Source organism: Mustela erminea, chromosome 19 (genome assembly GCF_009829155.1).
Source record: "Mustela erminea isolate mMusErm1 chromosome 19, mMusErm1.Pri, whole genome shotgun sequence".
Lineage (NCBI taxonomy): Eukaryota > Metazoa > Chordata > Mammalia > Carnivora > Mustelidae > Mustela > Mustela erminea.
In genome coordinates, this window is record NC_045632.1 from 44,200,186 (window position 1) to 44,215,688 (window position 15,503).

General features: G+C 40.3%; 1 protein-coding gene across 1 annotated transcript in view; it reads left to right on the top strand.

The window, feature by feature from the left end:
* The window catches only part of SNTB2 (syntrophin beta 2), a 114,268-nt gene extending 99,014 nt beyond the window's left edge, over positions 1–15,254 (top strand). Inside the window, exons 6-7 of the mRNA XM_032324985.1 lie at positions 7,352–7,536; positions 10,593–15,254. Coding sequence (XP_032180876.1) covers positions 7,352–7,536; positions 10,593–10,685 — 278 coding nt within the window. The 3' untranslated portion in view covers positions 10,686–15,254. The remainder of the gene's footprint in view (positions 1–7,351; positions 7,537–10,592) is intronic.
* Positions 15,255–15,503: the final 249 nt, after the last annotated feature.

The following is a 15,503-nucleotide window of genomic DNA, read 5'->3' on the forward strand; positions in this document are numbered from 1 at the left end:
CACACACTTCTAAGCCTCTATTTTTTTTTTAAAGATTTTATTTATTTTTTTGACAGACAGTGATCACAAGTAGGCAGAGAGGCAGGCAGAGAGAGAGAAAAGTGGAAGCAGGCTCCCTGCTGAGCAGAGAGCCAGATGCAGGGCTCGATCCTAGGACCCTGAGATCATGACCGGAGCCGAAAGCAGAGGCTTAACCCACTGAACCACCCAGGCACCCCATAAGCCTATATTTTTAAGATGAAAGAACTGGCATTAATGTTGTGAGGGCTTGAATTGGGTCTTTTCTGACTCCAAAACCAGTGCCTCAAGCCCCTGCTTTCCCCCCTCTAAATGACTCATTCTTATGCGCAGATTAAACTCCTAGAGGACATATACAGTATCATTTTCTCTTAATTCATTAAATCAACAAACATTTATTGAGTGTTTTTTTACTTACAGAGTGCTGTGCTTTGTAATGTGAGAAATAAAAATAAATAAGACCTACTTCATGCCTTTGACCAAATAGCTATAAGAAAGGAACATAGTGTCATGTTTTCTTTGTAAGCCTGGGCATGATCAATCCATTGATTATACTTGATAGACTTGCATTTTTTATGTGCAGGAACAGATGATATTGCTTCAGCCTTTCTCCAAGAGAGTCCTGGGCAATCAGGCCAGGTTGAACCCACAAAGCCCATTACCTTCTGGATTTTTCTGGAAGACCCAGAGGAGCCCAAGGTGGCTCAGTCCTGCAGCTACTGAAGGAAAGGTCTTACAGGAAATACTGCAGCCCTCCAGACCCCTCATACCGAGTAACTGGCCGCAGAACAGCAGAAACAAGATTTGCAGCAGAGCATTTCTTTGATGTTAGGATAGTTGTCCTTCAGGATACACTGCTAATCTCCAGTAGTCTCTCATTTTAAAAAGATACAAAATAAAGAAAAATTAAAAAATAAAATAAAAAGACACAAAGTAGAAACCATGGGATGTATTTACCAGCAATTATCTTGATATAACAATAAATTTATTAATGAGCCTTTTTTCCTCTTGGCTTTATTAAATTTTTTTACTACTGGAAAGCTGCTTGGAAAGTTATCTTTAACATGTATCATTGTACTCAGCAGTATCCCATAGTTTGAAAAAGCCAGTGTCTCCCCAACTTAGCAGACTGTGAGATAGTAGTCAGAGCACGCAAAGGAAAACTAAGGCTGGTGGGGACCATTAGCTTCATGCAAACCATAGAAGAAGGAAAGGAGCAGCCAGTAGGGCTAAATGTATCAGGATGGTTTAGGCTGAAATTAACAGAAAATCCCCTCTAAAACTAGATTAAACACTAAAGAAATGTATTATCTACATAGAAGAAAGAGTAAGAATAAAAGGTGAGGGGTACCTGGTGGGTCAGTTGGTTAAGCATCTGCCTTCTGCTCAGGTCCTGGAATCGAGCCCCGAGTTGGGCTCCCTGCTCAGCTGGGAGCCTGCTTCGCCCTCTGCCTGCCACTCTCCTTGCTTGTGCTCTCTCTCTCTGACAGATAAATAAAATCTTTTCTTTTAAAGATTTTCTTTAAAAGATTTTAAAGAAACAATTTTATTTATCTGTCAGAGAAAAACACAGCGAGAGAGGGAACACAAGAAGAGGGAATGGGAGAAGGAGAAGCAGGCTTCCCGCCAAGCAGGGAGCCCAGTGCGGGACTTGAACCCAGGACCCTGAGATCACGACCTGAGCCAAAGGCAGACACTTAATGACTGAGCCACCCAGGCGCCCCAATAAATAAAAGCTTAAAAAAAAAAAAAAAGGATAGAAGGTGAGGGGTGGTCTTTCCTTCCCAATTGTATTTCTTTCCAATCTGATTGAGCCAATTTGGTTCATGTGTATACTTTGGACCAACAACAGTTACCAGAGGAAAGCTGTGCTCGGATTGGCTCCGCCGCTATCTACCCTTGAAGCTGAGATGACCCTTCTTTGTAACACATGAGGAAAAAGTGTAGAAATTTGAATAAAAATAGGGTTTGGGGGGTGCCTGGGTAGATCAGTGGGTCAAAGCTTCTGCCTTCGGCTCAGGTCATGATCTTGGGGTCCTGGGATTGAGCTCCACATCAGGCTGTCTGCTCATCAGGGAGCCTGCTTCCTCCTTTCTCTCTCTGCCTGCCTCTCTGCCTACTTGTGATCTCGGTCTGTCAAATAAATAAAAAAAATCTTTTAAAAAAATAGGGTTTGGCTGTAAAGGAAGAATGGAGAAATAGAAACTGGGTAGACAGCTGACAGTGAGTACTTGCAAGTATCAAGACAAGAGCTAAGGAAGCTGGTTGGATTCAGCAACATGGAGATAATTATTGGTGCCCTTCAGAAAAGATACTCAGTGGTGTGATGGCTTTGGCAGACTGAAAAGGACTGAGGATTGAAAGGAAAGTGAAACACAGTGAAACACAGATAAACTGACTAAAGACACTCCTTTTAAGAAAAGAAAGCGGGGCTCCTGGCTGCTTCAGTCAGTAGAGCTCAGTTGGTAGAGATTAACTCCTGATCTTGGGGTTGTAAGTTCAAGCTGCATGTTGCATGTAGAGAGTACTTAAAAATAAAATCTTTTTAAAAAGAGAGAGGGGGTGCCTGGGTGGCTCAGTCGTTAAGCATCTGCCTTCGGCTCATGTCATGGTCCCAGGGTCCTGGGATCGAACCCTGTATCGTGGGCCCCCTGCTCAGCAGGAAGCGTGCTTCTCCCTCCCCAACTCCCTCTGCTTGTTCCCTCTCTCGCTGTTTCTCTCTCTGTGTCAAATAAATAAATAAAATCTTTAAATAAAGAGATAGAGAGAAAAAGGGAAGCTGAGGATTGAGTAATGGCATTTCTTCTGATAATGAGAGATTTGAACATCTAAAAATATTAATGCAGGAGATCCAGTTTAAAGAGAAATGTTGAGGGGCTCCTGGGTCCTCCATCGGTTGCTAATCTGACTTTTTTTAAAAGATTTTATTTATTTGAGAGAGAAAGAGAGAGTGTGCATGAGTTGGGAGGAGGGGCAGAGGGAAAGGGAGAAGAAGACTTCTTTCTGAGCAGGGAGCCCAACACAGGGCTCGATCCCAGGACCCTGAGCCATAGGCAGACACCTAATTGACTGAGCCCCAGGTACCCTGAGTGTCTGACTCCCTATGATTTCAGCTCAGGTCATGATCTCAGGGTTGTGAAATCGAGCCCCATGATGGGTTCCATGCTAGAGTCTGCTTAAGATTCTCAGTCTCTCTCAAAAGGAAAAAAAAAAAAAAAAAAAAATAGAAAAAAAAATACTCGAGTGTAATAATTGAACCTTAAACATGAAGTCAGAGAATATTCTAATGCAGACTATTAATGATACAGGGAGATTCTCCTCAGAGAACTTCGTTCAGAATGATTGAGCTTGGATGAGAGTACATGTGCTAAACTGGAGATTCTGGGTTTTAGGTGGTTGGCGTGCACAGAAGCGCTCTCACTCTTCCCCCACCCGCTGCCTCTCACCCCATCCCTGGTCACCACCTTGTCCTTGACCCCTATTCCAGGTGGTGGGTTGGTTATGAATTAAGTCTCACAGATGAAATGAACTTAGAGAAGAGATGAGGGTGTCTGTTTTACATATTACTTGGTAATAAAATTTTCCCAAAGATGCTGAAAGTTTATTAGATTTTTAGACAAGTTGAAATGTCATGATTTACTAATTCTGGTGTGTAGTATACACTCAGCAAAGTGGCCATTGTTATGTTTGTTATTGTTACTTAAACCCCAGAGAATTAGCACCTCTAATTAAGCCTTTTAAGGTTACCCAGAATTGGGGCACCTGGGTGGCTCAGTGGGTTAAGCCTCTGCCTTCAGTTCAGGTCATGGTCTCGGGGTCCTGGGATTGAGCCCCGCATCGGGCTCCATGGGGAGCCTGCTTCCCCTCCCCTGCCTGCCTTTTCGCCTACTTGTGATCTCTGCTTGTCAAATAAATAAGTAAAATCTTCTTTAAAAAAAGATTACCCAGAATTAGACTATTCCCCTCTCCTCTATCCTCCAATATAGTGTCTTGTCCAATTCCCTAGTATAGGATGTAGTTCATTTTTCTGTATCCGTATTTCCTTTTCTTTATCTCTCACTTGTCTGAATAGGAAGCATCTTTTGTTTAACTCTGTATCTCCCACGACCTAACACATAATATAACATGTAACTTATGTGTCTGGCACATAAAAAGTGTTCAAAACAATGGTTTCGTGGGGCGCCTGGGTGGCTCAGTCGGTTGAGCATTTGCTTCTTGATTTCAGCCCAGGTCATGATCTTGGGCTCTTGAGACTGAGTCCCATGTTGGGCTTCACACTCAGCGCGGGGAGTCTGCTCGGGATTCTTTGTCTCCCTCTCCCTCTGCCCCTCACCCTGCTCGCTCTCTCTCTCTGTCTCTAAAATAAATAAATCTTACAAACAAAACAAAACAGTGATTTCTACAGTGTAGATTGTTTGTAAGGACCCAACTGTCATCCCTGCTGCCCTGTGAGAGCAGAGAAGTAAAAAAATAAGAATAAATGATTTAATGAGCAAACAAACTAATATATAATTCACAACTCCGCTGAACTTCATGTATGTTTGCTGATTATTCTGGGTCCAGGCCCATGAAGTTCCTTCCCCTAACTTGATCTCTGAACACTATCAACCCACATCCTACCCTCCAAAAGGAACACAAAGCCCCCACTGCTGGGTGCTGAATGTTTATCTTCCTCCCTTGATTACTGCAAAAAATGTAGTTTTTTTTCTGTCTTTTAAACTTCAGTATTTGATGTTCTGTGATTGTCCTTGAATGCTGTTGATGTCTTTTTATATTTCTGATAATGGCCCTATTAAGCAAAATCAGCACATTGCATTTTTTACTGACTTACCTATAAATTGAGGTACATAGTGGATTTATAGTCCACAAAAGGATTTTAGTTGAATCAGGACATCAGGATGGTTATAATAAGCCACCTGGAGTAACCCAGAGCTTCACTAATAAGTCCCAGATCCTATCCCATCAGAATTGGGCCACTTATCACAGCTGGCTGCCGTACACACACACACACGCGCGCACGCGCGTTAAATCACAGTCAGAGACTTTTTTTTTTTAAGATTTTATTTATTTATTTGACAGAGATCACAAGCAGGCAGAGAGGCAGGCAGAGAGAGAGGAGGAAGCAGGCCCCCCGCTGAGCAGAGAGCCCGATGCGGGGCTCGATCCCGAGGCTCGATCCCAGGACTCTGAGATCATGACCTGAGCAGAAGGCAGCGGCTTAACCCACTGAGCCACCCAGGCGCCCCAGTCAGAGACTTTTTGCTCTTCAGTGCACTACTCCTGACACCCTCTGAGCATGAGAGGTACCAGGTATTTAGTCACCATTGCTTAAACTATATATACTTACCATTTGGGGAGAAACCATTGAACTAGGACTTGTAGATACAACATTGCTATGGTCAATTCATACGCTCAGAATTATCTGGTATTAATTAGCAGTTTTAAGTGAAAACAAACTCACATCTAAACCCAGACATATTCAGTGTCACCTTTATTTTTTCCCTTCAAGGTTGAGATAATCAGAAACAATATTCTGTTTGATTCTTTTCTTTTCTTCCAGAGAGAGAGCGAGAGCACAAGTTGAGGGAGAGGTAGAGCGGGAGGGAGAAGCAGACTCCCCACTGAGCAGGGAGCCCGACATGGGACCTGATCCAGGAACCCTGAGATCATGACCTGAGCTGAAGGCAGATGCTTAACCAATGGAGCCACCTAGGGGCCCTTGTTTTTTCTTAAGTAACACACACAGCTACTACATTTGCGTTGCTTTTCTTCCCTCCTAGGAGGAAATAATCCTAAACAAGATCTTTGGGCAACTTGGTTTATGGCAGGCTCTTAGGGGGTTAATGGCTTGCCTTTGCTAGCTGCAGTCACCTGATCTTGCCCCAGTAATGACACACCTGCTGGCAGAAATACTCACCCACCTTCTCTAGCCAGTGCTTCCAGAACTCGAGCAAATCCTTGTTCTTTGAGCTTCTCTTTTCTAGACTAGAACTGATCCCCTCTTCTCCTCAAACAAATCTCACTACCCTTGACTGCACTATAGCTTCAGGGATGTTAATAGAATAAAATTCCCTTGAAAACTGTATCCTAGTTGCCCTGATTAGGATCTATCTGTTCTTCCTCCAAACCCTTAGCCATTTATTTTGAGATTATTGCATTGTATTTCTTTCTACAGGTAGGTAGTTTTATCCATGTTCCCCCCCACCCAGGGTTTTTGTCTGAGGATAATGAAAATTCAGTCTTTGGGCCGAAGTTCTCTTCTTTGAGTAGTGCTGAGAAGGGACACTGCCAATATTTGTCTATTGTTCTTTTTTCTTATTACTTAAACACAGAGCTATTTTAACTAATTCAGTGTAAGGGCAGTGAAAAAATACACTGATGGGTCTGGATAGGAGGACTTGCTTGTTTAGAAAGTACTTTTTGTGACCAAGCATAGTGAGACTCTGATCCTTTAGGTGATGTGAAGTACATCTCTCAAAGGGTTGTGTGAATTCCCAGGTCTCAGAGGGCCTTGCACTTGCAGCCCCTGTACTAACAACAAAACTGTGCTCGGATGTTAGTGAAATGGAAACTTCACCAGTCTTGAGAAAAGGCATGTGTCAGTCTTAATGATCAAAGGGGTTTTTTTCCTATCAATTCAGATCAATCCTTTGAATTTTGTCTTTGATCGGACTGACAGTATGACTTTTGCTAACTATGACTCTTACCTTTGATAATAAACATTATCTTTATCCTCTTCCCAAATACCAACCAAACCCTGCGACTGCCCCTAAAAGGCATTTCTGCCTTCTCTCCTTTGGATGTTCTTTCTTCTTGCCCATTTGAAACCTTGCTCTATTCACTTCCCATCCAGTTTGACCTATTCTTTAGGGCCTCTCTGAAGTACCTTCTCCTCCAGGAAAACTATTCCTTGACTTTGGACTCGTTCAGTCTAGTGTTTAGTCGTGTTCTGTACATTCTACCCAGCACGATTAGGAATTTCACGTTTATGCCTATTCATTTAGAAAGTTCTCGAGAGCGGGCACCATGCCTCTCACTTCTCTAGTACCATGCACAGCCTACTGCCAGCACAAGTGTTTAATTGATACTCACTGAGTCAAACTGAATCAGATCAGATGTCATGGAGAGTTATGGTCATCTCTTTCTCATCTCAGTCTAGATATTGACCCAAGCAACCAGAACAAAACTTACTTGAGGTCATTCCAAATAAGTTAGATATCACACATTCTCAAGAAAGGATTCTTTTTCCTTTGTTGAAGTCAGAAGAATCCTTTTCCATTTGAAAACTGAAGTGCTAACTTTATTAATGATGGTTTTTGCATGTCTTCAATAGGCTGCACGATAAATGGCCAAGAAGTAAGATTCACTGTCCACTATGAAAATGGGTTCACTATCTCCAAGGAGAATGGAGGTTCCAGCAGCATATTGTACCGCTACCCCTTTGAGAGGCTGAAAATGTCTGCTGATGATGGCATTAGAAATCTGTATCTGGATTTTGGTGGTCCTGAAGGAGAACTGGTAAGAGTGTTTCTGAAAACCATGTTTACTCCAATAGGTATTTTCTTTCTTTCTCATTGTGTTTTACCTTTTGTATAGAAAAGTGTGGACATATCATCCATTTGGAGTCAGGAAATTGTTCTTTAGTTTTCAGGATGTATTGGGTTTGGGTTTGGGGCCTGTGTGTGTGTGTGTGTGTGTGTGTGTTTCTTTCCCCCACTTCAGGAAATCATTCCTTTTTAAAAAGTTTTGTCTGAATGGTAGAAGGGAAAAATGGATAGCCCTTTTAAGAAATAGGCTTTTATCAAATATGAGCTATAAAATACAAAAGATGGTAAACTTTAATAAATAAATTCTATCCATTGCTATTATTAGTAGTTGGTTGAGATGAGTTAAAAGTAATAGAATGACTTGGTTGCTACAGAAATTCTGCTGATGAGAAAAAAGATACAGAGGTATCTCCACACAACCATCATTTTTTTTTTAAGAGCTCCTTGTCTTTTAAAGGAAAGATCAGCAGGAATTTATGATTTCCCTTAGGGAACCATAGAAGTGTGTAAAGTTTACTTCAGAAATCACAAATTATGATAAAGGAGTAAAATAATGCCTTTTCTGTCTTATCATTTTAAAAAAGATTTTATTTATTTGTTTGATAGAGATCTCAAGTAGGGGGAGAGGCAGGCTGAGAGAGGGAGAGGAGGAACAGGGAGCCCGATGCAGGGCTCCATCCTAGGACCCTGGGATCATGACCTGAGCCAAAGGCAGAGGCTTTAATCCACTGAGCCACCCAGGTGCCCCAAGTTCAAGTCTTATACATGAAATATTATGTCTTTTGACACTTACCATAGATGGAAATTTGCAAAACAGAATCTTGACATTTTATTACTGAAAGAGATCGTAGAGAAAATAACTTCCAAATAAGAAATCATGTCTAGAAATCTTATTTTAAATGATGAACCTTTAGGAGACTATGATTGGACCATGGACCAGGGCTTTTCAAAAGCTCGAAGCAGCCATTTGCAACGACGTGGATGAAACTAGAGGGTATTATGCCAAGCGAAATAAGTCAATCAGAGGAAGAGAATTATATATGAAGAAACAAAGAGGAGGATCATGGGGGAAGGGAGGGAAAAATAAGATAAGACGAAGTCAGAGGGGGAGACAAACCATAAGAAACTCTTGGGGCGCCTGGGCGGCTCATGGGTTGGGCCTCTGCCTTCTGCTGGGGTCATGATCTCGGGGTCCTGGGATCGAGTCCTGATTGGGCTCTCTGCTCAGTAGGGAACCTGCTTCCCCCTCTCCCTCTGCTTGCCTCTCTGCCTGCTTGTGATCTCAATCTCTCTGTCAAGTAAATAAATGAAATCTTAAAAAAAAAAAAAATAAGAGACTCTTAATCATGGAAAACAAACTGAGGGTGCTGGAGGGGAGGGGGCTGGGAGGGATGGGGTGATGGATATTGAGGGCAGCACGTGATGTGATGAGCACTGGGTATTATATAAGACTGATGAGTCTACCTCTGAAACTAATAATACACTGTATGTTAATTAATTGAATTTAAATTTAAAAAAAAGAAGAAGTGGGAAACATCCCTCAGAAGGCCAGAGGGAGGTATAGTCTGAAACATCAAATCACTGACTTCCCATCCAAGGGTCTTTGATTAGGTCAGGGCTGTTTTAAGGGCCTCAAGAAACCAATAAGCACTTTAAAATCATTTGGATTTCAGCATTGTATCTGTATTTCTGGTATATTTGATCTTGCTGGGCAATAAAAATATGTATATATATATATATTTTTTTAAAAGCCTCAAACATTAAATAGAGTTAAATGCTTCTATTAAATTAACTTATGTTAAATTAACTAGTTATTCATAGCAGTTGTCATTTAGCAAGCTAGGTATTAGATTATTCCTGGCTATATAGTTTTACTCCCTGCTTTATATTTAATGTATACAAAGTTTAATGATGAAATTCATGCTCTTTATATTTAATGTATACAAAGTTTAATGATGAAATTCATAATTTATATTTTGAATAAAGTTGTATTTTTCTTTAAAAGGCATAGTTGGGCGCCTGGGTGGCTCAGTGGGTTAAGCCGCTGCCTTCGGCTCAGGTCATGATCTCAGGGTCCTGGGATCGAGTCCCGCATCAGGTTCTCTGCTTCGCGGGGAGCCTGCTTCCTCCTCTCTCTCTCTCTGCCTGCCTCTCTGCCTACTTGTGATCTCTCTGTGTCAAATGAATAAATAAAATCTTTAATAAATAAATAAATAAATAAATAAATAAATAAAAGGCATAGTTAACTATGCCCTATTCCTGGTTCTGCATCAGTGCTGAGGACTGGCTTGACTCACAGCCCGATGCAGGTCTCCTTGTTCACCTGGTGTCAGCTGTCCAGATAGAGGCCTAAGCTTAGGAATCTATGACTAGCCCTCCTAACTAGCCTCAAGAGTTGCATTCCTACCACAAACCTGTGAGGGATATCAAAAATCATACCCATCCATAGTCACATTCAGCTGCATTCACTCTGATTCCCCTGGGAATATAATCCTAATTAATGATCTCCATATAGCATATTTTTCTTTGTTTTCCATCTTCTTCCGTTTGGTTCTTCCTGCCAGGCATGGTGGATTCCAGCTCCCTACCACTTGTCTCCTAACTGTGATGTGGAAGTTCACACTAGTGTTTCATTACTACCTGGAGTGACCTTACTTCAGAGTATACTTTTCATTTGTGGCTTTAAGTTCCTGAGAGATGTTTCCATAAATCTGGCACCTTTTTTTTTTTTTTTTAAGATTTTATTTATTTATTTGAGAGAGACAGAGAGCATGGGTAGGGGAGGGGGAGAAGGAGAAGCAGACCCCCCCTCCGCCCCGCACTGAGCAGGGAACCTGATGCGGGGCTCAAGGATCATGACCTAAGCCTAAGGCAGACGCTCAACCAACCGAGCCACCCAGGAGCCCCTACACTTTCTTAATCCAAATTCTTTCTAAAAAGTAGAATAACACATCCAAATTTGTTCGTTTTGTGTCTGTTTATGAAAGCTTCTGTGTGTGGTAGTGATCATTTGTGCTTTCTCCACAGACCGTGGACCTGCACTCTTGTCCGAAGCCGATCGTATTTGTGTTGCACACGTTCTTGTCAGCCAAAGTCACTCGCATGGGACTGCTCGTATGAGCAGCAGAAAATCAGAAAAGAGTCTTGAATGTCACAAGAAGTATTTCCACCTCAAAAAAAAAAAAAAAAAAAAAAAAGCACAAAAAGAAAGCTCTTTGCTCTCTCCTCCAGCACAGTGCCTTGACAAGGACCTGCAGATCACTGCTGAACAGTAACTGTGTTTAAAGAAGAGCCTGCCTTTCACAAGCTACCTTGGCCAGAAATTCTAGGATTCTAATAAGCTCCAAACTGAAGCTGTTGATTTATTGCCTCGTTTCCTAATGTGGTTTCTAAGTCACTAGATTTATTTCCCCTCTGAAAAAGGATGGCTCATTGTGGGTTTTTGTTTAGTTTTATTTTGTTTGTTTTTTTGGACGTAATCAAATATCCAAGAGTTGTTTTCATTTTCTTCTTCTTGTAGGATTTATTTCAAGCCTCGACATCTTGCTTAGTTCAACCATCTTTTCCCAGGTGCTAGTTGACAGCCGCTTGTGCTTTGGGCCATTCCGGATAGGTCCTACGTGCTATTGGAGCTTACTGTCACTTCATCCTTCCACCCCAGGAAGTCCTTGAATTGCACACCAAAGCGTTCTCCCATCTGTCCTGGCTCTCCTGCATCCCACTCTGGTCACCACTTTCCCACCGCATCACAAGCTTTGCCACTCAGAAGTGCTAACTTTAGGACTTAGAACTTGTGAAATTTGATTTGCCTTGCCTTCCACTCCCTTTCTAATGGTGACCAAGTAGGAAACCACTGATATGAAAGAAGAGGTTTGCTTGTTTTAGGTTTTTCTGACTTATCTTTGGTAGGAGCCAGGCGATAAGATTTCTTTTAAAAGAAAATCCTCATTTTAGCCTAAGCCATTTTTTTATTGCTTACCAAATGTGCCTTTGGTTAGGGTTAGTGGAGCTTCATTAGTCACTGTTTGAATAACTGGATTATCACTGCCATTCCAGGGAGATCATCCATCTTGGTTTTGAGGAATAGTCTTTGAGATGGGTTTCCTTAGGAGTATCTTTTCTAGTGGGTAGATCTCACTGAGGAAGATAAATCTTGGAGAGCCCACTTCTTTAAAGAGTAGGCTCTATAAAGCCATCTCTTTAGCACAAACATCATGTGAAATTGCATTGGGCTTTGTGAGCCCATGCTGGTTCCTGGCCCTGGTCCTCTCCCTTTGTGGCAGCAGAGTGGCATGGACAGGCAGCTGCTAATTCAAGACTCACTGTTGGCTTAATAATGCATTCTCTGGTGGGCAGGGTGATGAGGCCACAGAACAGCTACCTTGGTTTTCCTAAGCATTGCCAGACGTCATCATTATTTAGTAGCAGTAAGATTGTGGTATTAAAGAATCACACTCAGCTTGTTTTTCCTAATTATGAAGGAGGTATATATCTGAAAACATTTAAAATAATATAATAGCTATATATAATGACAAGATTACTACAGTCCCCAGATCTAAAAGAAAAGGTGATATTGACTCAGATGTTCTCGGTATTCTCAGAGGAAAAGTCTAGGGATACTTCTCACTAGATCTATTAGGAGTGTCATAAGAGGAGGTGAGCACTTCAGGGAGTATAGAAGGGTAACACTCCAAACAGGGGAGGAAAAACCCCACAACCATAAATGCAAAACATGAGCTATTTGGTGTGAGTGTGGACTGACCTAGGTGGGACATTTGGAAGAGCAGACTCATGAGCAGAGAGTTTGAGTTAGACATTGTAACTCCCATTGTGTTTCTTCTGCCCATAAGTCAATCTTTCTTCCCCTTGTACAATGAGATTAACCACATGCAGAGGCTGGGGAGAGATTACAGTTCTTCCCCCGGCTACCGTTCCAAAAATAAATGATTTGATCCACTTAAAACTGGAAATTGGAATCTAGACTAGAATATGCCTTTCAAGAATTTTTTTATGTTTTAAGGATTCATAGACCTATGTTTAGTTCCATCTTTAGTAAATTTGCAAGGGAAGAAAAGCAATATCTTGAAGGTCCAGCTATGATTTCTGGAAGCAGAATTTCAACACATAATACCCTCAGATAAGGGAGCTTAGACATTCTTCGCAGTGAGAGCATTATTAACCTGAAAAGTTGCACAGTGCAGTCACAGACTTTGCAGCAAAGCCATTTGGTTGAGGTTTTCTTGGTTAGTGTGAAAGGCTAAGCCACTGAGAATATTTTCAGGGGAAACTTACAAGCCCCTGTACTCATGAATTATATGAAAAAGTTCTCTAAAAAGGGTGTAATGAACATGTGAGCAGGAGAAGGTAAAGTGTGTGAGCCATTCTGACTCATTTTGTTCAAGCTTGAACCATCATATTTAACACCAAAGTCCATAAGGTTTTTTAAATATTTTGAGTCTTAATGTGAAATGAAAATGTGTGGGAGATTTCCTTTGACCACTAGCACCCCCGAGAGCAAGAGCCCTTAAGCTGCCTGTGTAACATCAACAGCTTTCCAATCATGGGTGACCAGCTTGTCCTTCAATTAAGTGTGTTTATGGAGTTTTCAAACCACAAATGAAGTGCTTTTTATGAATAGGACAGCCTTGATAAATACGTATTTTGTATTAAGATGCCAAAATATGGCAAATTATTTTAAAACAATAACTAAAAATGGGCATTTGGGGTATTTCACACCCTTTCTAGAACAGCTTAACTTGTCATTTCTTTTTCATTTTGAATTAGGGAAGTTGCTGAGAATGTTGCGGGCTTCCGTGTGTAGAATGGGAATGAACCTGCAGAGTAGTGTCATCCCACTTCCGAGGGACCCGCTTCCGTGCCCTCAGTTCCCCCAGACCTGGGGCTTTGACATCTTGTCCATATTCCACACAGATGTCTACAAGTAGCCAATTGGCGTGTGAAAATTCTTCCTCCTCATTTCCTAAAATTTCCCTTTTCCTCTCCAAAGAAAAAAAGAAAGAAAGAAAGGCTCAGTTACTCTTTTTCTGAAAAAGGTAAGCCCTTTCCTGAAGTTATCAAACCTTACCTGGAAATAAGTATCTAATATTTTATATGAAGAAATACTTTAATGTATGTTTATACAGTATTTATTAGATAGTTATAACTGTAAACTCACCTACCTAGTAGACAGTTTCAGATTAAATATTGGGACATGTACAAACAATCAAAAATGACTTTACATATCATTCACCTATTTTAAAGCCATGTTTTAGCACTTTTTAGGCTCGGTGAAGTCTGATTGTGCCTGTTTTTATCAGCTGTATGCTCACAAACTTTGTTATGGAGCATTATTGGATGGCAGGAGAGATTGAATTACTTATTTCTTACATTTTTAGAAGTGGAAAAATCTAACCAACAAATGATAAAAGTTGCCACTGATTATTTGTTTTCCTAATTTATCATCCTAAGCAGAGTGGTAACAAAGCATTTTTCAGCTGATTAAATGCACTTAGCTAATAGACCAAAATTTATTCTTTAAAAAAAAAATTAAGCTGTGTGGAATCTGGACAAGATCATTTTTCTCTCAGAAAAAAGTTTTCACTGTAAATGATTTTGATGGACAAAAGTGTGACCACTTTTGAGAAAAAGTTATGATGGATTTTTTTTTTTAATTTTGTGAGAACCTCCAGGTCGTCTTGTTTAATTTATGTGCATGTGGATATATTTGTGTGTTGTCAAAAACATGGAAGAATCTCCATATTTTTAATGCAAATTCTATTGTAAGCTGCTATGCAAATTCTATTAAAACCCTACCTACTTAAAAGTTAAACATTTTTGAAGCTTTCAGGGAAGACCTGTAGACTTAAGCACTTTCTCTGCTTTTTTGTATCTTATCTTGGACACTTATGCTGAACTTTGTTCTTATTATTTTCACTTGTTATAAGCTATTGATTGTATGTAATATTGAAACTATCCAAATATCCAGCATACATTTCCACATTGCTGCCATCCACCGTAGATGCCATGAATGAATGGCTGGTTAGAAAGCCAAAGGTCATATTTTTTCAATTGCTAATGAAGAAGTAAAATGACTGACCTCTTTGGTCTCAAAGCAAATTGCTCTGGTCAGATCAACTATGTCTGTAAGGAAAAGAGACTTCTTTAAATTTGGAATTCAGCTTAAACTTCAAGTTTAAGTTGAATTTGACCATAACCATATTCACTCTTTTTGTATGTGTATCTCTGTCAGGTCTGTAATGTACCAGGTGGTATTATATTATATCCTGTCTTAAGTTTGGAAATCTTAGTTAAATTTAAATTGTTATTGTGGCTTTTTTTTTCCCCTCCTGAAGATGAAAGCAGAGGAATTTGCCATTTGCTACTGTGCTCTCTCTTTCAAGATTGCATGGTAATCTAGAATTCTTTTTACTTTCTACATACTGTCTTTAAAAACCAACAGCAGCAGTCTCTAATCTCCCTCCTTTTTTAAAGCTGTTTCCTTCCCTGTGCTGGGTATATAGACAATAAATGTGTGATGACAGACAATTATAAAATAATTATGTTGTATATCAAGATTATGTGTTTTTGAGCAATAGAGCTACTCCTATCATGTAATGATAAATGAAATTTACACTAGAAAGAGACTGCTTAATGGCACATTTGAAACCATTTCTCTAAAAAAAAAAAAAAGTAGATCTGGCAGATCAGTGATACAAGTTAAAATAAGGTACCAAAAATAGGTTCAGAGAGCACACCTGTATATCTGTTGTCTTTTTTTTTTTTTTTTTTTTTTTTTTAACAATAGCTAAACTCCCCACTGGAAGAGTGGTTTTTATATATTAGCTCAACAAAATATTTTAACAAGATTTCTTCTTTTGTTTCAAAACTGATAAACTTGAGATTAATCTTTTGCCACCTCTATTCTTCCCACTTCAGGTG